Source organism: Spodoptera frugiperda, chromosome 15 (genome assembly GCF_023101765.2).
Source record: "Spodoptera frugiperda isolate SF20-4 chromosome 15, AGI-APGP_CSIRO_Sfru_2.0, whole genome shotgun sequence".
NCBI classification, from domain to species: domain Eukaryota; kingdom Metazoa; phylum Arthropoda; class Insecta; order Lepidoptera; family Noctuidae; genus Spodoptera; species Spodoptera frugiperda.
In genome coordinates, this window is record NC_064226.1 from 11896800 (window position 1) to 11920364 (window position 23565).

The 23565-nt window shown below is 34.7% G+C and overlaps 2 protein-coding genes and 1 long non-coding RNA gene across 4 annotated transcripts in view; 2 read left to right on the forward strand and 1 right to left on the reverse strand.

Moving 5' to 3' along the window:
* Positions 1-4928: 4928 nt before the first annotated feature.
* Positions 4929-23565, forward strand: part of LOC118274583 (uncharacterized) — a 33336-nt gene continuing 14699 nt past the window's right edge. For both annotated transcript variants that reach the window (XM_035592180.2, XM_035592170.2), the window contains exons 1-3: positions 4929-5273; positions 16221-16496; positions 16841-16992. In XM_035592180.2, coding sequence (XP_035448073.1) covers positions 5028-5273; positions 16221-16496; positions 16841-16992 — 674 coding nt within the window. In that variant the 5' untranslated portion in view covers positions 4929-5027. The remainder of the gene's footprint in view (positions 5274-16220; positions 16497-16840; positions 16993-23565) is intronic.
* On the reverse strand, positions 18124-19863 carry LOC118273196 (uncharacterized). Its single transcript, XM_050698951.1, has 3 exons — positions 19228-19863; positions 18901-19005; positions 18124-18494 (listed from the first exon to the last, which is right to left on the reverse strand). Coding segments are annotated over exons 1-3 (459 nt in total). The 5' UTR covers positions 19230-19863; the 3' UTR covers positions 18124-18142.
* Positions 19724-20489, forward strand: LOC118281378 (uncharacterized). Its single transcript, XR_007706017.1, has 3 exons — positions 19724-19870; positions 19976-20103; positions 20193-20489. It is a non-coding gene; the product is annotated as an uncharacterized LOC118281378 (long non-coding RNA).

Genomic DNA, 23565 nt, shown 5'->3' on the forward strand with positions numbered 1-23565 from the left:
GCTGTGGTCACACCGCGCCGCCACTCTGCGCAATTTTCACTCAGTGCTCCGCCTGCAAAGTGCAGTACACACTGCCAGTACTCGCGACCACGTTTTACCGCGCGTTCTAATCGCTGATACGTTTACAGCGTTTATTTACAGCATTCTGTAAAATGTAAACATCATAGCATTCTCTTCGGAAATGTGTTTGGTATCTCGCTTCGATTCTGTAGTTGTGTATTGGTTGTAATCTTATTAGTATGCAATGGATGTCTTATGTAAGTTATTATAATTCGATACGAACATTATTATTATTATACTGTGGTGATGACTAATATAATTGGGGAATAACCTGCTTAACGCGTATAATCTTTTGTAACTAATGGCACAGAATCTGAGAAACTTTATCTACATATAAGAAATACATCATTATAATGAGATTATACAACTTCTGACAATAGTAGCAAAAAGTTTAACTCAATAAAAATCTGCTTAAGTGTTTATTTAAGACAACCCGGAAGATAATCTTGAAAATGCAGCATTCAAATAGATTCTTAAATTGTATTTACTTAGTTTTTTACTCTAGACACCCGCTTCAGAAATCAAAACATTGCATAACAAGAACATGTATTGAGAATCTTGCCTAACGACAACATATTCCCCCAATTTGGCACATTTGGCGCAGTAGGTAACCACCTGTAGGCACAAATGTTTGTCGAGAGCCTACAAGACTCCCCGGTAACCCATTTACACGACATGCTATGAATAGCGCACTTCGTTCCTTCCCGTGAGCGTCGTAGGTGGCGCTTGAGGAGTTCACCAGGTCAATGGGCCCCGACACCCTATTATATCCTTGTGTGATGTCTAAAAATCAGGAAGCAGGTGACAAGTGACGAATAAATCGATGCTTTATCACGGTAAATGGAGTATAACATACCTTAATTTACTTTGGTATTTGATATTTTGAAAGTTTGACTTACTTACCTAAATAACTTACTCTACCTAAGTAGCTAATTGAGGGGCAACTTGGTAAAACGTTGCCAAAATATAGATAGAACTTATTGCTGATGTAGAGAAGTATTACTTAGCACCTGTTTCACCACCTTCATATTATTATGTATAAGTCCTGTTAAACTTATGACAGATAAGTGGTTTACACAAATTACGTTTTTGATTCAAAATTTAGTACATTACGGCTATCCAGACATAGCGAAATAGGCCGATTATGCATTTTCGTTATCATACATACATACACAACCTCACCCCTGTCTCCCATGGGGATAGGCAGAGACAATGGAACGTCAATGACCAATATTGTTATCATTTCGAAGCTTTATTATATTATGGATCAAAGTTCTTCATATAAGGTGCAAAAACTAAACCATTTAGTTCTTGAAAGTAAAAGTGGAATAAGAATTATGTTTGTATAAATAATTATGTGACATTGCATAATGTCACAGCTGGTTGGACCGGAATTATTATGAATTCCTAATTAATAGGCGATTTCATATGCCTTTCCTGGTCTAGTGAGGCTAAAGAGACGGTTTTTACGTCCGAAATGGGTGTTCGATTGATTTAAGGATAGAAGAGTCATTTTCCTTTTTTATTACATTATCGTGAACATGAAAATTCCATAAAAAATATGTTCTATTTTATGTACTTCGTTATTACATTATTTACATAGTTTTAAAAATAAATAATTTAAAATTAACAACATCAGACACACTTCAAAAGGAGTGCCTTGCCACCCTTTGAGTTAGTTGCTACTATCTTGACAACTTATTTTATTAAGAAATAATGATACGTTCATGCATCTCATCATATAAATACAAACAACGCTTAAGGTTTAATAATTATTTTATACAGATTAAACTCGATTATAACTTTCAATTTCATTCATCCTTTTGTTAAAAAAACGGTTCAAGGATTTCTGTGAAGATTTAAATATATAGAACTGGTTTTATGTCTATTGATTGAAGAGAATGAGCTTAAATTGATTACTAACTAAAATATTAATGGAATTTTTCAAAAAGCCAAAAATATCCTTTACGTTATACTTTACCAGGCGAGACAGGCGTGAGGTTATGTATGTATGTTATACTTTACACTTGCATTCACTCAACAAACGCGACTTCTATATAATAAAATCATCAATACTTCTATACCAGTGGTTACCAACCGACGGGCCGCCGACAGCAAAACATGGTCAGTGAAATGAAAAAATCATACAATAGACTCTATCCAATAAATACCACGGATAAACTTTGAATGAAACCTATAAGAAGACAAATGAGAAGAGCAACTGATTTCAATAATTCAAAAGTCACTATTTTTATGAATGAATGAGTAAATCAAAGTTTGAGTCACGAAAAAAGTAATAGCGGTCCCTAACTTAACAAAAATTATAAAAAGCATTTCTATGACCAGAAAAAGGTTGGGAACCCCTGCTCTATAGATGCACAGTGAATAATTGTAGCGTTATTAATTCCATCATCATCTGTTAATAACTGTGGCCGCGACTGATCCGTATTTTAATTGAACACACATCAGATTTACGTACCACAGGTTAATAATGGTTGATATGTAGAATACTCCATTTTGTATTCATAATTATTATATCAATATCAGTCTAATTTAATGAGATTATGAAAATTACCACTATTAGGCTTTTCGCCTTATATCGTGGCAATTTAAAATATGGTCAAGTTGTAAACACACGCTAACTATAAGTTTTGTATACTTACCTAATTATAAGCTTGTTATAATTGTCTTTACATATGAAAAAAACAGCAAAATAATCATAGGGAAAAATTTTGCATAAAAGTCAAAATATCAATTCATACATACATACATACATAACCTCACGCTTGTCTCTCATGGGGGTAGGCAGAGACAATGGAACGCTAATTGACACTAATGGTTTTATTTTTATGAAACACCCGGCAGACGTATCACCTGATGGTAAGCAATCGCCGCCGCCCATGGACACTTGAAACACCAGAGGCGTTACAAATGCGTTGCCGGCTTTTTGGGGATTAGGAATTTTAGGGTTATTGTTCGGGAATCTGGGATTGGGTAGATTGGGAAGGGGGATTACTCCGGTAACCTCACTCACACAACGAAACACAACGCAAGCGTTGTTTCACGTCGGTTTTCTGTGAGGCCGTAGTATCACTCCGGTCGAGCCGGCTCATTCGTGCCGAAGCATGGCTCTCCCACGCTTAATAATAATTAATATCAATTCAAATCTTAACATTTTTTCGTAAGTTAAAGAACTATCAACATATACCTAACCACTAATTATACTAAGGAACCAAATAGCAACATTATCCAGTACGATGTTTAAAGCAAATTACATAGCACTAGTTTCTTCTTATACTTAACTAATAAAAACAAATCTAGCCCACGATACAACGACGTTTACCGTGTACCCAGTAACCCCACGGTGGCGCAGTACGCTGCCAACTTTCCAGGAATTTTAATTTCCTTCGACAGGATATCTGTACATACCTACCTAACTTTATTTAATCTATAAGTATGTGACACACCTATTTCCAAACATACCGAATCAATAAAGTGAGTAATATGTATGAGATTTTAGAAATAAGATATATGATTATTGAACTCCGAAGAACTAGGCACAGAGGTACACATTTTCATTGTAACGCCCAATAACGTTCGTGAGTTTCTGTCATACCTATTACTAGAAGCAAATATAGGACATTTACATTTAATTAAAATTTCCGTGGTACTTGATGATTGGGTTTCTCCCAGTTGTGCAAGTCATTCTGTCTCCTGTGTTAAATTTCACCTAGTGCTAGCTAGCTAGCGCATTATGTAAACAGGTAACTATTAATTGACGCTATTATGATATATTTTTGTAATCAAATAGATAATAGTTTTAGTAGTCAAATAATTACGTGAGTAAGCTGAAAAACATAATAATTTTACATTTACATTAAAATTGTTCAACGGGCCTCTTAATTGACACTTATGCTCCTCGTACGAAATATAATAGGTCCGGGACCTTTGTGGTCCCGTGAATGGAAAGGACAATCAAATAAAAACGTAAAAATATTAACCAAACTCCAAAAAAATAACCAAACTAAAAAACCATTCAATCATACTCATACTACATTCAGACAAAATCTACAAATCTCACTCTTACATTAAAGTTCAGAGTTTAATACAGAGGCTAGCGGGGATGAACCAGCTGGCAGTCAGTATGAGCATCGAACCGCCGCCCCTATCGTAAACGTTGATCACTTGGCACCGAACCCAGTTGCACGACACACGACATGCCTTCTTGGCAACACTTGGGTATTAAAGCCATTTAAAAACGACCCTTATTATTATAGTATTAAGTACTTGTTGGTACCTACTTACACCAATAAACGCTCAGTTAGAAGATTGATGGAGTAGATAGATAGATAGTATTGCTATAATTATCTTGATAATATTTTTCCAAACACAGGAATCGAACCCGAGACCTAGTAGTCAGGCAGTCACCCTACCGACAACTTGATCAACGAGATAATCCAGTCAAATTATATGGATGCAATTATTATACCTAATTAAAATCAAATCAGTGTTAAGTCATAATCTAGCGATTTATTTTATTACATAATTCATTTATAATGTAGGCAACTAATTCTGCACTTCAAGTCATTGTGACTACGCTATAATAACTCATCAGTAGCTAGGTAGGTATGTAAATTACATACTATGCAAACTTGCAATCTCATTTCAGAGAACTCGATTTGTTTGCTTCAAGTTGTATGCTTTACCAACAATATCGATCCTAACAAACTTCATCCATACATAAAGCACCTATAATATTAATTCATAATAAAAACTCCTTTAAAGCATAAACGACATGTATCAAAGTACAGGCAGGTTATAAATAGCATAAAATTAATACATCATTTTTAAAAATAGAACATCGACATCTGTCAATTTTTTCGGTCGAATACGAAAGCGGGCTCGCCGCGGCTTTTTATTAAATTATTTTTTTATATTTGAATTATTGAAATTAAACAAAAAACACAATGTCATCTGAAGGGAAAACAACTGATCTTACGCTTGACGATCTTGATAACATCGACATAACGTTGTTGACACTGAGGAAGCCGACGGATTTGAAGAAAGTGATCGATTCAGTGCCAAAACCTGTGAGAGCGGTGCCAAAAAATGGCTTGCCTCTGTGGTACAAACTGGGGCTGGAGTGTAAGTTGCCTGTGCCAAAAATGCCGGTCGGGAAAGTTATATTTTCGCGCGGGAGGATCGGAGAAGATGTAAGTAATACTAGCACTAGTTTTATTTACTAAGCCAAGTACACAATAGTTACTATAGCGACTTAACGTTAACGGCTTAGCTACGTGCGGCCTTCTGTCAAACCACAAATGTATTATTTACTTAAAAAATGTGGGTTTAAGTTTTTTACTCTAAAACTACGTGAGTCATGCAACAAGGTTGTTTTAAAGTCAGTCTAATACACCCTAGCGCCATGTTATACGTATAACAACATCGTAAAGAAAAATCTTAACAAATTGCGTCCCGACAAAACCTTAAGCCAAGTTCACATAAAACATACCTATTCATGAACAAAATATCCAAACAGGACTTTGACAAAGGAATTCTGAGTAAAACCTTGCAAATTCACAGGCGAAAACTTCGCGTTTGTAAACCTAGCTTAAGTCTTCCCTAACATCTTTAATATCTAAGGTTTAAACGGCCATTTTAAATGTTTGTCATGCAAATACCATTGGTAACGCGTAAACGAATGAATAGAGGCTCCGAAACTCATAAATCAACCGTTACTTTGCATTGAAATTGTTCCACTTCTTTATGAACGACTCTGGTAAATATTGTGCGCCTTTGTTACACAATATTTAAAGCATTTTAAATGCTTTTAATTTATACTGTGAGAGTTTATGAAAGATTGTTTTAGTGTTTCTAGGAAACCTTTTTTTTAAGAGGGGACAATAATCCAATGACTTGTCCCACCTTAGGCGAAGCGAGAAGGAAAAATGCTAAAATATATTTTCTTTAATCAAATACTTATCCCAATTTAGGATATACTCTATATTGATAATAGTCTTCGCAGCTACTAAGCGAGACTAGTAAAAATATATGATAGCAAAAAAAATATTTAATAAAGAAAATATTATGCAAAGAATTTCATAGAATAATTTTCATCTAGGTATTAAAATTCTTGATCATATATTAAAATCGTTCAGTTATTACATTGTACATAGGAACAAGCTTTTTATTATCTACAATAAAAATTGGATTTCCATTAAACGCTATTTGCTAGCAAATATTCTGTTAATAAAAGCAAATGAATGCCTAGGGACTCGTGAATAACGTTGTGTCGAAATTGTATATTACTGAATATAATATGTTATTGAAATACAAATCAATTTCTGTACGTAATGAAGTAGATTCATTCGCTTGTGCGAATGTTTTATTTAACTGTAAGGTTCAATTTTTATCTGGTATGTAGGTATGTGAATTTGGAAAATTGTATAGTGAAGTATATTGGAAAATTGTATAATAATACAAAAATGTTGAAAGGCAAAATTAAACTTAAAGACTGAGAAAACTGCCAATCACTATTATAAACACCGTCGTTCTGAACGAGTTAAACTATGTTGTGTGGAATGTCATACATTTTTTAAACAACACGTTTACATGGTTAATCGCGATAATTGTGACATTCTGTATAAAACTATTTCAAAATTTTATCTCTTACAGCCAAACCTACATTAAACTTGACCGTAGATTAATCGTACTTATGTCCTCTCCATTTACCAAAAAACTTTTTTTAGAAGTTCCCATGGCAACGCTAAGAAGATTGATCTTAACTTTAATATATTCTAGTCCACGTATCAGTACAAAATCGTATTCTAAAATCTTTGGACGGAAAAGGTTACGGAGGCCAGCCACTAATTTTCCGTACCTTTGTACCCTAGATTGTACCCTTTTAGCGGGATTTACTGGTATTACGCTTGTAAAACGAAATATATAACGTTTTGTTTAATTTAGTAAAGTGTTGTTGTGGACTAAATTATTAAGAGGTAGGATTCAAACGTCCGTTTCAATTTCAATAATGTGAATTATCTTTTAAAGAGCTGTTCGATATTTTGAACGTTAGATCCTTTAAAAGATAGAAAGATATGTTATGTATTCCAGACTAAATTTTTAGTATTTATAAAATAAGGTTCGTCTTTTTCTAGCCCTATTTCTAAGCTTCTGATGTCTTCTTTTCCCATTTTTCCTATAAGACGTCATCTCTTTCATATATCTTAACTATTCGCATTTCTACATTTTTTATCAACAATATATTACCTAATTTACTATATTAGACAAACATGTATATGACTTTGTTATTAAAATTAAATATTCAACGTATAATATCCAATCTAAAATACAAATGAAATTATTTTCATCCGCCACCCACAATGGAATAATTTTATTAAAATCTGTTTACTCTTATAAAGATTGATAGCTGGTAGCTTCGATATTAATTTGTTAATTAAATCATTGTCAAAATGTTACTGATCTACTTTGTATATAGTTTAGTTTGTGGACATTTAATAAAGGTAGAACAGTAAACGGTTGTCATCAACTGCTATTGACGGTCCACTGCTGGACCGAGCCTCATCAACACAAGATTGGGTTAGTATAATCTCTTCGCTTGGCAGAGCTGGGTTGGAGATAGCAGTTTCAGCGGCGCATGTTTATCAGAGAGTTAATTCTATAGTATTAAATTCTGGTCTCGTCTACTTGGACGGCAGATGGTCACACCTGTCGCTTTGTAGGCGATCGCGATTTTATGAACGTTGGTTATAAAGTGTTCGATATTTTCCACTTACTTTTATCAGGATTTTAAATAATATAAACACAAACCCAATCTGAATTTACGATGCTGAAATTTAGAAAATATTTTAAACATAATGTAAAGTAAATTTTTGATGTAAAGCTAGTTTCATAGAACAAATTATTCTATGAAACTTGAAATCATACATAATTATGAGGAAAACAATGCTTAAAACACTATAGCAATATTATCAGTTATTCTGTTTTAAACTTATTTAGTTTGTTTTTAGAGGTATGTTAGGTTAAAACTATTAAGGCTGAAATAAAGAAATAATAATAGTATATTTAATGCTAGACTGTGTAGTGACGGCATAGCCCTAGTCTTTTTGTGAATGGTGTCAAAATTGACTAAAGCTCTACATATTTGACACAGATAGGACTGAACTGCTGTCCTGAACAGAACTGACTGAACAGACAGGACATGTCCTGTATGTGGACAGGACAGGACTGGATAGACAGAATAGACAGGACAGACAGGACAGCAGTCCTGTCCTATCTGTTATAATGGTGAGGATTCCTAATAATAGGTACTTAAGATTACGCAATTCTAGCATAGTATTAAAAGACACAATAATATACAAAATGGAGCAAAAACAGTTTCACTCACTACTGTCCTCACACAAAACACTTGAAATCTGTTTTAAGAGTCTCAGCTCTTCTCATTATGCTAATGCTTGCTATTCACTCGGTGAATGTCGGCGTGTGTATGGGAGGTTTTCGCGCGATAAATCTCCTTAGCACGCCTCCAACATATGTGTGTATGTGGTTAGTAACAGATTTAGAGATAAAGTTTGTTTGCTGAAGATGATTAAAGATTTCTGTGATTCATAGCTTTTTAATCTGTTGTGTGGTGACTTCGGGAATGGATAAGTTGTTTAATTTTATATGAATAGCAGTTTTATCGCTTATAAATCAATGTGCATTGTGATCTGCATCATTTGACTAGATGTTAAGCTGAGCGTTCGAATCTTAACAACTGCTTTCTCTGTATCTTTTGCCTGCTTTGCCCCAATGAGGTCAATAAAATCCTTTACATAAATGAACATTAAAATTCACTACTAAACTCAAAACAAAATGATGCAACGCAAGCCAAATTCGGTCATCAGTTTACACGTCAAAGTACACGTGCACTTGATAACGGTGGACGTGCAAAGTTTCCCATGTCGGGGTGGGCCGTCACGATAGCCTGTCATCTCCGGCTTCGGCACGTGCCAAAATAGTACGGCCGCGATATATCGCAGGAAGGTAGGAAGATAGACTCGTATAGTAGATAGGCGAGTGGATATTTGTCAAATAGTGTGGCGGATTTTGTTATGAACTTCGTCGGGATGTTGGGAGTAGTCTGATATGGATTGTTTTGGTTATATTAATAAATGTGTGAGAGTAGCTTATTTATTTACTTGTTTTATTCATTTATTCAAAAATGCTTCTATTTATTAAATCTGTAATCCTCAAATTCTCAATAAGTAGGCCAGCAACGTACTTATAACTCTTCTGGTGGTATGGGTGTTCATGAGGGACGCCGATTGCATATCATCATGTTATTTATTGATCTGCTCGTCGGGCAACCATAACAAGCCTAGAAATCATTCCCTTCTCCATGGAAACTGAAAGTTTACCAGAAGGTCACTTACCATAAAAAAAATTCTAAATAACGCAAAAATCAACACTACCAAAACGCCATATTCTTCAAAAACACCCTAACATCAAGTACACACGAAAATATAACAAGACAAGACGCTACAGTTGGTTTGGAAATAGCTGTTCATTTTGAAACATTTCTACGAGCTTCAGGAGAACATCTATTTGCTTTTGTAAGGCGACTGTCGTGGTGACTTTGTTCGCAATTTCCCTGTCGAAGCCATCTCTAGGGGATAACGTAACTAGCATTGTATCTTGTTGTCACTCGATACGGAAATACCGTTTGTTACACACAATATGTTAGTGAGAATTCTTTGAATTTTATTTTTATACAAATTAATGAAAGTCGCCTTGTGTTTTGATCAGATTTAAAGACGATAAGATAGTATTGTTGAAACATTTGCTTTATCATGTTGCACATATTTGTTGCAAGTTTTCCAAAGAAATTAGAAATATCATGCCTGTTTTTTCAAACAATTCAGTTCAAACCTTGAAACTCCTCTAGATCGCAATTTTCAACTATTTTCAAATAAACTTGAACTCACTCTTCCCACTTCAACTTGAAACATCTATAGCTTCCATGCACGTTTCAAAATCATTATTCAATATAACCACTCGCAGCTTTAAAGGCTCCGATATACCCACCGTATATACTTAGTTACTTAGCTTTATAAATTACCACAATCTATCCCCTCAATATTGACAAGACATTTCGATTTCTTATATCAAGGAGTTTTACGTTTTAAATTCCTTTGTTATGGGTGTTGAGTTTTCAAAATTGCTGAAGAAGTTATTTAAAATACTGTTTAACAAAATAATTTCAGGTAATAGCTATAGTACCTACACATAATTTAATTACTATGTTATCGGGTTAACTTATGTAACTTTTTAACGATAAACATTTAATTATTGCTCTTAGATACATTGGCAACTGTAAAACTAGCATCAGATGATAGACGGTTGCCATAGGTGCAACACCTGCAACACCCGCGACATAAGAAGGGGACTTCTGACCAAATGTTTAATTTCCCCATAATTTCTGAAAAAGAAAGCTCCCTAAAAATGATAGCACAATAAAACAGTTATAAAGTCATCCGGAACTTTACCATAGCAGACTATCAATTCTCATTAATTTACACACACATGTGTATTCGTGTTTAGAAAACTCAACGCTACCATTCCTATTCACACCAAAGCGACAATTCATCCTTACCCCAAATTAAAAATAACCACATTTTTCCTTACCCTCCCTCCATTAAAACATAAAACAGCAAAATATGAAAGTCATTATCTATTGTCTGCTCAACGTAAAACATTTCACAGTATTCCGTCACCACGTAGCGGTGTCGGTTTAAAAGGACCCACCTTTTGCCATCACTTAACAAGCTTCCGACGTATATTGACAATAACCTTTTGTTACTCACTGCACTTAATTACTTTGCACCGACAGAGCATTTTGTTTACACTGCAAACCATTAAAAGCATATTAATGAGGTTAAAATTTGGAGTTGGTAATTTTGTTGTCAGGTGTTTTCATTCATGTTGTATTGAATGATGCTTTTTCACATTATGCGTGTTTTATGCTGTTATAAGTTAACTTAAGAAACATGTATGCGTTTTCAAATAAAAAAAGTTTAAGGTTGTGTAAGAAATTTCTTAAAAAATGCTTACTAAAACAAATCAATAGGCGTGCAAAACTCGTAATCTGAAAGAGTTCGACAAAGTCTAACTGCCGCACTAAGACATATTATTTAATGATTAATTAAACTATTCCTTAGTAACGGTCTTGTATGGAAAACAATCGTAAAAGACTGGGTTAGGTAACAATTAGATTACTCTGAGTACGGCGGTAAATCCTTCGTTCTGTTTAGTTTTGAGATTGGCTAAATTAATTTAGGGTAAACTATTAGGTACAGAATCAAGAAACTTGGCTAGAACTTACAAAAGTGGGCACTAAGTAAGGGATGCCTTAAATTCCGGCGCGAATATGGTTTCTACAAGATTGGAAGCTTTAGTAATTTCGTAATATCAGTTTACTCTAACATTGAAAATTGATTAAAAGCAGTTTTTCCCCAAACAAATAACTTTAAACCTTTTTACCAAGGATATTGGAAGTTGGAAGTAAAACCCGTAGCATTGGAGAGAAATTGTAGCACAAAGTAGATTAGTAGCACAGGGGATTCCAGTTTAACTTCAACGTTGCTCTATCAATATTGAATTGATATCTACCTAACAGGTGCACAGTTGCATAAAGGCTAAGCTATATAAATCTACTTAAGAAGGTTACAATATATTTACCCACATTACACAATGATGTTGTAAACTTACATGTAGTTTTGCATTTATATTCAACTCTCTGTAGTTACGCAGACTGTACTATCCAATTTATTCATTAGCTGCAATAATAGCCACGGTAATTGTATCTTCCGGAGAGAGATATGAGTTAAATGTGGGTGCCTAGTGAACAATGAGGTTTATAATTTTGTGAGTCATGGGATGCAATTCTATAGGTGTATTACACTGTTTGATGAGGAACTCGACTTGTTTCAAGCCCTGGTAGAGGCTCATAATTATAAGCAAAGCTTGAAACTATTCGAGTTCCTCGTCAAACAGTTACGTGATTAAGGACGCGTTCTCATAATTGACAGGTATCGAATCGCATCACTACATTGACACGACTCTCGACAATACACACATACGCACGGATAGCTGCGGAAATTATGACAAAATGAACTTGATACTTTGAAAGTTTGAATATTTTCTTACTTTCTTTTTTAATATTTTTATTTTGTTTAGTGCGTGCGTAGACTCAAATGTTTTGTGTTATCTGTTGTTCAATTCCGTTCAGTGCCGAATTTGGGCTCGGATTATTCGATTGGTGTCATTTTCATAGTTTTCGGAAAGTAAGCGTTCGAAATCAAAAATCAAATGGTGCCAACGCAAAACTAACTTTTTACATGCTTTTATTTAGTTTCATATGTAAAGGATGTATGTATGTGTGTTTGTTTGTATGTTTCTATATAACCGACCTCTTCCAACTCGATTTTTACCCATTTTAAACGGACCGATTTCGTTCAAACTTTGTAGACTTATCAAGGACCGGTGGCAAATTAATACCTCGTAGAAATTAATCAAGGGTCAGGAATCCCTGACGTGGACACTTAACAGCCCAGATGAACCTGAAGAGATATGAATATACTATCTTAAGAAAAGTTGTTCAGCGTGATGAGCACATTTTAGCGCCATACGAAAATCGAGGATGTAGAATCCCTGACATGGACTCCAGCCCAGCCGAACCTGAAGAGATTTGAATATACTTTCAACAAAAGATATTTAGCGTGATGAGCATTTTATATGAATATACTATCTTAAGAAAAGTTGTTCAGCGTGATGAGCACATTTTAGCGCCATACGAAAATCGAGGATGTAGAATCCCTGACATGGACTCCAGCCCAGCCGAACCTGAAGAGATTTGAATATACTTTCAACAAAAGATATTTAGCGTGATGAGCATTTTATATGAATATACTATCTTAAGAAAAGTTGTTCAGCGTGATGAGCACATTTTAGCGCCATACGAAAATCGAGGATGTAGAATCCCTGACATGGACTCCAGCCCAGCCGAACCTGAAGAGATTTGAATATACTTTCAAGAAAAGATATTTAGCGTGATGAGCACTTTTTCGCCATATCTTTTATACTAATTATTCTCATAACAATACTAAATTTTCCGCCTACTGTTAGTATTAATATTAAAATTATTTTGTTCGGTTCATCACAAAAACATGTTTTTAAGTTTTTTAATCTACAATGTGATAGGGGTGGGACTTCTAACCCGTTAAGGCTGAGTACTACATCTAATTTTATCGACAACAATGACACTCATGTCGAAAAATGACAATGCCAGAATCTCTATAGAGCTTTGTCCCACCAAAAAAATATAGTGTACAGACATGCCAAATGTAGCATTCTATTGCTGCTCTATTAGTGATAACTAAAAACATGATTAAAAGCCTTTAGATCTTGCGGTTTCTATATGAATCTAAGTACAAAATATTACATTTAGGTTAGGTTAATTGCAGTTATAATGGTAGAAATAATTAAATTACAATGCTATCATAGGGTGTTTAGCTATGAAAGGAAGGAATGTCATCACTCATCACCAATATCACCTTTAGTAATCCTACTTTAATTCATAATCATAACGAAACAACAATGTAAACAGAACAGACAGAGCGAATGTCAAATAATGACTTTTTGGACATAATGACACACGCACGCCAATGAGGTTTCGTTACATCTAATCACTAACGTTCAAACACGAAATCATAATTATAATATGCATTCATTATAATATATATTATAAAAAAAAAATTAACTAGCAGTATGTATTAAAACCAAATTCATATTAAATTCATATTATTCGTACACATTACATTAATAAATCTTTTTTTTTATTGAATTACTCGTTTTGTTCCTTGTGCAAGCGTACTAAGAAACGCAGAGGGTCGCGATAAATACAGGAAATAGGCCTTGGGTTTTTAAAATTCTTTTTATTTCCTAATTTTTATCCGCAATTTTATCAGAATAATAATTAAGTAACCAAGGGTCTTATTTTCATTGCATAATTTTGATTAATTTACATTTTTTGTACATTGATGAAATTAAGTGGGGCAGGATCTGGCATGGTCATTTATATATTTATGTCGGCGCCATCTTGAACTTAGATTTTCACTTTATATTCGTTATAAGCGACCCCAAAAACCATGAAAATGACACCCATGATGGAAAGTTGGCAAATCTAGTCGGCGCCATCTTGGATTTTGATTTTGACTCCATATTCGCTATAAGCGACCCCAAAAACCATGAAAATGACACCCATGATGGAAAGTTGGCAAATCTAGTCGGCGCCATCTTGGATTTTGATTTTGACTCCATATTCGCTATAAGCGACCCCAAAAACCATGAAAATGACACCCATGTTGGAAAGTTGGCAAATCTTGTCGGCGCCATCTTGGATTTTGATTTTGACTCCATATTCGCTATAAGCGACCCCAAAAACCATGAAAATGACACCCATGTTGGAAAGTTGGCAAATCTTGTCGGCGCCATCTTGGATTTTGATTTTGACTCCATATTCGCTATAAGCGACCCCAAAAACCATGAAAATGACACCCATGGTGGAAAGTTGGCAAATCTTGTCGGCGCCATCTTGGATTTTGATTTTGACTCCATATTCGCTATAAGCGACCCCAAAAACCACGAAAATGACACCCATGATGGAAAGTTGGCAAATCTTGTCGGCGCCATCTTGGATTTTGATTTAACCTCATGTTCAAAATAATATAACGAAACATTCTATATTCAGTAAAGTGTTGCTCGTACAGAATGTGTAAAAAAAAACATACAAACAGCCGAACATAGTACCTCCTCCTTTTTGTGAAGTCGGTAAAAATATCAAGATTGGTTTGTGAAGTATAATATCAAATATTTTGTACTCGTACAGCGATCTTTTTCAAGGCCATTTTTTGTAACAGGCGACGCAGCGTCCACCCACGACAGCGCTCGAGCGCAGACTGAAATTTCATTTGACATTTTCTATCCAATAAATCTAAATAGTAAACAAATAAAATAACCCTTATTGCTACGCTTTAAAGTTGATGTCTGACAGCAAAATAGGAGAAAAAATTAAACGGGAACTTTTATTTATTTCCGAGACAATTTGAAATATTTTCGTAATTTTTTCCCATAGTATAATTTTTGATTATGTCTGCTTCCCGGGATATTTTTTTGAGATTCAGAATTATGCGTTTAGTAGCAGTAAAATGTTCCTAAACTCAACCCTTTTTTGTCAATTTTGTGTGAAGAGGTAAAGAAAAATCGTGTTTGCAATAATAAAATATAACTTTTTTCACATTACAAATCAACATTTTGGAGATAAAGAAGTGATCTATCTATTGTGATTGTTAGTTATGTTCAGTTAAGTTTCTTTTGGCCGTAATATGTACTGAAAAATAGCTTATTTACGTCAGATTTGAGAACGCGTCCTTAAGCCGATAACATAATAATTCATTTATTATGCCTCACGAAAGTTATAATAAAATCCATAGGTGTCATTATTTGATTCCTGATAGTAATGATGTTTAAAACCTTCCTTAAAGCATTATTTCAAAAAATATTAAGTAGGTATCGTTATTCCATAATAATTGCTTTATTCCAAAATTGAGTGCTGTTTTCAAGTTGCTATTAAATTATCTGCCCCAGCAGGAAACCACCGGGCGGTCAATGTAATTATATTGACGTGTAGGGATAGCCCCGATTATAGTCGAAAGGAAATTATAATTTATAGCTGTACACACTTATAATTTGTTGATCGAATTTAATCTACAGAATGTGTGGTATGATAAAGAGATTTTTCACACACATATTCTAATAGTTGCATAGAAACCGATATGCTAGCTTATACTAATCTTATCGAAAACTTACAATGTTATTAAAATATCGATCAAAGAGAGGGAAGGGTTTTCCCAATATTGTACAACTCTTTGAGTGACGCTGCAGCGATCATTTATCTAGTTACCATATCAGCCGTGCAATCAACACTGACTGTATTTTGCAGTTAACAGATTCCCTATAAATCGTCAATGCTTGCACTACGTTGTACCCCTTTAGTATACAAACAAGATATGTACATAGATAAAACTACATTATTTTTCCAGGTTCGGCGACTTGGCCTGGGTATCGGTGGCGGTCCACGCCCTACCTTCGACCTGACAGATCCTTACTGTAACAACGTCACCTACGACTATGTACCAATGCACGACCCGCACCTGGCTCACCATTTTGCACAAAAACCAGCAAGGAACAGAATGAAGCAGCTAGGGTTCTGCACGAAGGATGGAAGGGCTGTGTGTTCGCTGAAGGAGTTTAACCAGTACAGAAAGTATTTGTACAACCAGTTCATGGATAGAATTCATATGGAGATGAAGAAGCTGGTAAGGGAAAATGATAAGTTATATTCACAGTATTTCTAATAACTACATATATATTTTTAAAACCAACCCGCAATTACCAAGCTTGGTGATTAATGCTCAAACCTTATCTATGTGACAAGAGGTCTTTGGTCAGCAGTGACCAATTATAGGCTATTTGATGTTATTGTATTTTTAAGAGGCCATAAACAGTATGTCCATCTATGATGTCTGCTGTCCGCTGGGTGAATGGATTATGAATTCGTTCACAAATGGAATCTCTGTTGTCTGTACATTTAGAATATCTACAATTTAAAACTTAACGAGTCATACCAGTTATAAAATTATTTTTGGTTGACTAACTATAGGATGAGCGCGCAAAAGACGATTTAACCCTCAAACGAGTAGAAGCAGATGTGGCTAGGAGACTGCAGGTGTTCACGAAGGCGGAGAAAGCAAGAGAACACCTCGAGAAGGTATCTCGAGAACATGCTGATGAGTGGGCGGAGAAGAAACGAGCGTATGTATTACAATTTTCTATTTCGAAATGTAGACCTCTTAAGGTACGCGTCTATAGGCCCACATCGTACGCATCGCACGCAACGGATTTTAGTTTGTCTTGTATAGAAACTCATATAACTGCGTCCACTGATCCGCATCATACGGACCGCATCATTAGCAATGCTGCGTACTGATGACGTCAAACGGAATGCGTACGATGCGTGCGATGCATACGATGCGAGCCTGTGGATCGCTTTGAACCAAATCAACAAACAAGACAAAAATATAAATTTGTGAATTAATTTACATGACACAACAATAGCTTCAATATCGCCAAAATAATGCAAAAAAATTACTAAACAAACAATGAAATTAGCATCAGAAATGATTCCCTGTTGTTTACGCATAAAGTGAATTAGTGGACCATGTTTTCCGACTGTCCGTTTCATTTTATGGTACACGGTATGGTATGTAATAAGTGTCTATATCTATGTCAAACTGCGTCTTTGATCAAGTGATTATAAGTGTGCCTGCCTTTTTTAATTTTAAGAGGGGGAAATCATCCAATGATTTTTCCTGTCTTGTATGAGGCGAGAGGGAGTGTCAAACTCTTACTGACTAAAGTGTATGACTGCCTTGGTTTCCATTTCCAGGTCTAGTCAGTTTTTTTGTTACGTTATACGCCTCTACCGACCCCTTCTAGAATTAAAAAGTGTGAGGTTATAAGTATATTAATAAGACAAGAGTAGTATATGATTGGGCATTCTGGACCACTTTTCGCTCGGCGAACGCCTTCGCTCAAGTGGTCCAGAATGCCCAATCGTGAATGGTCGACTCGGTTAATTTTGCCGAACGAAAAGTGGTCCAGAATGCCCAATCGTGAACGGTCGACTCGGTTAACGATATTAACGCGAAAAAAGTAACAAACGTTATCATCTGTTTAGTACTATTCAAATAATTCCGTACAACGTACGTTCTAACTGAAACAGGGACATGGAACGTATGCATACGTAATACAATATCGTAAAGTTGTGTATAAACATAACCTTATGATATTTAATTGTGTCTGTATGACATGTGTGGAATTATGTGTAGCCACGCATAATTTCACACATAATGTGTAGTAGGGAAATAAAAAATAAAACATTCATTGAAATAAAATCATATAACTATTTATTATCGTAAAATATAGGTTTGTCGGGGAACAAAACATCTGCGGACTTTACAAACTCCTGCAGTTTTTGCCACTGAGGAGAGTCTATGTCGGTCTGGAGCTTGATCCGTACGATTGCCTTCTTCCATAGCTCTAGCGAGTCGGTGTTGCGCGCGTCGTTAGCTCGGTACACCTTGCAGTCGATGTAATATTCGCCATTGGTGTGAGCTGTGCGTCGCTCACACCCGTTGGCCACTCGGTACACGAACAGCGACGGCAGGCATGCTCGACCTGATGATCCGACGTCCGCGCCTGCCTCGTGGTCGTGACTGATACCGAATATATCGCTATCACTCGCAGCTTTTTTACTGAAAAAATAAAACAAAACAACTTTTGTTAATTTACTAATTACAAATCCCGATATTGTTGATACTGTACTGGATGGTCAAGAATTGATTGAAAAGCCTTGTTAATAAGGTTTTTCATTAATCTCGATGAGTGTAACACCTATATTATGTATATCGATTAAATAATTATCCAGTAACAAATACTAATTGTTGCTCTAATCTTGTATCGTACTAAATAACACTACCGATAACAAACTCAAAAAACCGTCATGAAACAACGCTTGCGTGTGTTTCGTTCACTTGTAACACTTTTGATGTTTGAAGTGTTCATGGACGGCGGTGATTGCTTACCATCAGGAGATCCGTCTGACCGTTTACCGGCTTATACCATATAAAAAAAGAAAATGTAAAACAATATGCAATTTACCTGGGACGGTCTGATTTTGATTTGCGTTTGTTTTCTGTAGGTTTGCGACCAGTTTTCGTTTTTCGTTCAATGGTTGGTTGATAATAAGAACCCTCAGAATCGGACCTGAAAGATAAAAATGGTACATACGTGTTAATGAAATAAATTATTAAGTAGACGGTGGTTCTGAAGATTAATGCTATACTCGGAGATATTCATGATTACTTAACATAGTCCTCAGCAATCGTTTTCGGTAGAAGTCGTTACTAAGGAATAATTTAAGTAATCTTTAAATGTCTCTGAGTGTAGCAGTTACAGTCAGAACAGTCTTGAATATTTTATACTTACATTTTCTCCTTGACTTGTAATGGACTTACTCAACTTCAAGACGACAGCAGCGGCAGCACGACTGAAGACTGGAGTCACAAGTATAGTAGTACTATACTACTTGGTTCACTTGGAATAATTGTAATGATCGTATTGAAAAATGTAGTGAGTTATAAGGCTGGAAGGATCTAATATAAAAAGATACTTAAAATCTTTGGGTTTTATCGTCTGATGGAACGTTTTTATTTAGTCGTATTATAGACCTTCAAAAAATACAAACTAAGGTAAACTAAAGTACAATCAATTGCTGATGCATCGAAAACACTTAGGGTTTCCACGTCGTTTTTTACAATTTTCATACAATGATAGTTATATAAGCAGCGTAATGACAGCCCTGGCTAAAATAGCTGACTACCAAACATGCGCCATGGTTGCATCATTGCATGTATTGTAATTGCATATATTGCAATTTGTATACACGTGTAAAAATTTCGCAATAATATCGGAAACGTTGAAAGTTGATATGTGTAGCATTAGTATTATTGCGACACCTTGACGTTATGGAATTTTCCTGAAATTAAATAAACGTATCATCGGTAAATGATTGTTACTACTAAATATGTTGCATTACAAGTTTAATTTTGAAATTGAAAACATTAAACAGGTAAATATTGTTTTTAATATTCATATAAAAATAATCATAATAATATTTTTTGAAATTGATTGTTAAATCGTGATTTAAATAACAATATCTTTTATTCTTTTTCAGCTACATACGCATCAGAATTTGGAGTTGTATAAAGACGATGGGACTCGGATTAATTCTTAAGGAAAATTAGAAGTACATCATTTTTATCAGATAAGTTCTAACAGTGCGGAAGATTAAACAATTCTCAGGTAAATATATTTTGTACCCTTTACTTTAAGTTTTTGTTAAATCATTAATCTATGTACGCATATAATAAATCTTTGCATTTTATTTCCAGAGCATGGGTGCATACAATACGTCCAAACGATACAAAACAACAAACGAGGAACAGGAGTTTCAACTGATCAAGATTTTTATTTACAATGGTTCTCTCTAACGCATTTTCGAAGCTGTAAATATGAATGAAAGGTACATAACTATGCACAACATATTATAATACATGATTTAATAACGACTGTTACGTCTAAACTCTGAAATAACTATTAATCCTTGTCTATCAATACTGATTGGTGTATTCAATAACAATGCCTTACTGCACAGTTTGTCATGTATCTGTAGATAATAATCGTCAGTGGTCTGGTCATTTACGTAGTAATGCACATAAAAACAATAGCATAGCTCCTTTTAACAGTAATGTAAAAATAATCAAGTCCTCGTTCAAAGGACGTATTGTAAGTTATAGGATTATTGCAACCGAGGAGTTAGTCCATAAATTACCAGAGAGTTTTTTAATTAAAATTCGAGATCAAGTCAAGGATCTGATCGACCAGTCATTAAAAAGACACACATCTGTTAAAGTTAATTTTGAATTATTTTTGATATTTCTTTTGTTTAAAAACGATCACCAAGAAACTAAATCATTTGCTACAAAAAACTTTATTATTAATTTTAATTACGATTTTGACACAATTTTCAAATTAGTTATTTCATTACTTCTCAAAAGAATAGAAGAATTTCAGGAAAGAGATAGCGGATGGACATTTTTGAATAACTCTTATTTTGAAGTAAATATTAACAAATATCAGCCTCTCAGTGGATCTAAATTTATTCCTTTACCAAGTTTTATAAAAAATAAAAAAGCTTGCTTGAATATTAAGAACAACGACAAGTACTGCTTTCTATGGTGCGTGGTGGCAGGCTTGTATCCTGCAACCCGACATGCCGACAGAGTTTCATCATATCCTCGTTTTCAGGATGTTTTAAATGTTAATGATTTGTCATTTCCCATCACGTTCACAGATATAGCTAATTTTGAAAAAAATAATCGTAATATTAATATTTATGTATATGGTTTGAAAAATAATAAAACCGTTGTAGGTCCATTATATAAAACAATTAATAAAAAATGTAGGAGCATCCACTTATTGTATCTAGAAAATGATAGTAATTCCCATTACTGTCTTATTAAGAATTTACCCCGTTTAGTTCGAAGTCAAATTTCTAAACATCATGGTAAATTATATTATTGTGAATCTTGTTTATTGTTTTTTCCTACTCTTAGTCAACTTGAAACACATCTGTGTGGAGGGGTCGTTACTATTTTGCCAGATAGGGGATCAGTACTAAAGTTTAAAAATTTTCAAAGGAAACAAGACATTCCATTTGTAGTTTATGCTGATTTTGAAACACTCTTAATACCGATTTCCAGCGATGAATATGATACAGTTAACACAACATATACCATGGAATAACACAAAGAAGGCTACTTTTTATCCCATGAAAACAGGGGCGTAGTCACTAATACGCTAGTATGTAATAATTTAAACTCAAACTAAATACCTAACTGCAATGGGATTGGTGCCAAAGTATTACATTGTGCTCAATATAGTGCTGCTCTTGACACAAACAAAGTCATATCACGGCGCCTTACAACACCTCAAACAGTATCGTGCATGCATCCGTCACCTCAGAGAGCATTTTGTGTCGAATTGTTAATACACAACCATTATCTCGAAATCAACTTACTTTTCACCGCGACTTTGTTTTCCGTAAAATTTTTGAGAAAAGTTTTGATTTTTAACACTTACACTAATCTCTGAAATGGGTGGACCAATTGTGACGGGAATTTTAGTGATAGGTTTTTCGGTGGATTTACTAAGGTGTAAAGTAGGCTACTTTTATTTGAGAAAACATATTTAATTTTAGAAATTAAAGTCCTACATTCTGTCAGAAGTCATTATTCTACGCGAACAAAATCTCTCTCTCAATATTAACACCAACACTCAAGTTTACAGCTTGATGTCAGTCTTAAACCTGACTTCAGAGACACAACTCCAACATACAGTTTCAGTAGGGACCAGAACTTTAGCCATTCATCCGAAATGCGACAGTCTGACGAACGTACAGATCAAATAAACACATACCTCAAAGCAGAACATACAAACAGATTCACACATCACCATCTAAGTTAATACTACGGGTCCAATATTTGTATGCAGTGTTAGTTCTTTTTACTCAAGCCAGTGCATCTTGCAGTGCAGTTCGCGCCGAAACTTGCTGCATTTGCATAACCTATTTAATGATGACATTCGACAAGTACGAGGTAACTGCTCGTTTGTTGTTTGTTGCGCTCTGTCAATGTTTGAACTTTAATCGTAGTTTGATGTACACACGTTTTAAGGATGGTTTGTCTCATCTTGAAGGTATTTTAGATGTTTATCATAACTTTGTTATAGCCCATTTCGACATCACTTTCTAAACTTACTGCCTTAGCCGAGACGTCCAGGCATCAAAGTGTACTTAACAATATGTCTGCTGGCTTAATGCATTTTGGAAAAAATAGCCATTAAGTTAGGCTTATTGGTATAAGTTTTAAACTGACATGGTCACTAGTAATATCATTAGAACTTAAAACGGAAATTCACAAAAACTGATAAACATGGTAAATATCCTTTTTTAAGTTCTATTGATATTATAGATAGGCTTATTGGATTGGAAAGTAATTGAAAACTAACTTGGTGAGAAAAATTATTCAGTGTGACAAGCACAATTTTCCCAATTTTCCCTAGCGATACTCCTTAATTGCTTTTTACAGTAACCACAGGAGACTAGCCATGCGTCCTGCACTAGACACACGAACTCATTAAGTCTTCGCCTGTGGGAACAGAAACAACATTGCTGTAAATACAGCTACACATAGAACTATACAAAACCAATATAAACTGATCGTTTAATCTGCGGAAAGATTATACAAAGCCAGACCATGATAAACTGGTTTTTTATAGCTAGGTATGTGACCATGTACCTACTCACTCACACTAGATGTGCTTGCTTTACGAGAATTTAAAACGTATAATAAAGTTATTCCCGCTATGCAGCTAAAAATAACACCCTATGTGTGCTTTACATTTTCTGTATAGTAAAATGTAAAGCAACTGTGAACCTAAAAAGCTTAACAGTAGAGTTTTCTATTCAAAATTCCTTATACTTGCATTCTAGGCAACAGCTTTTGTTTTGATTGGCTTACCAAGTTAAAAGAAGTGTATAAATTATATTCAGGTCATTGATTTTTACAGATATTCTTCCATCTTTTGATACATTTATCGGATCTATATTTTCCGTTAACTTTAAACTTTTTTGGTGATTGTGTTATCCATAATTCTTAAAGATACTATTACTGCTTATAGCTTTAAAAGAAATAAATTAATCCT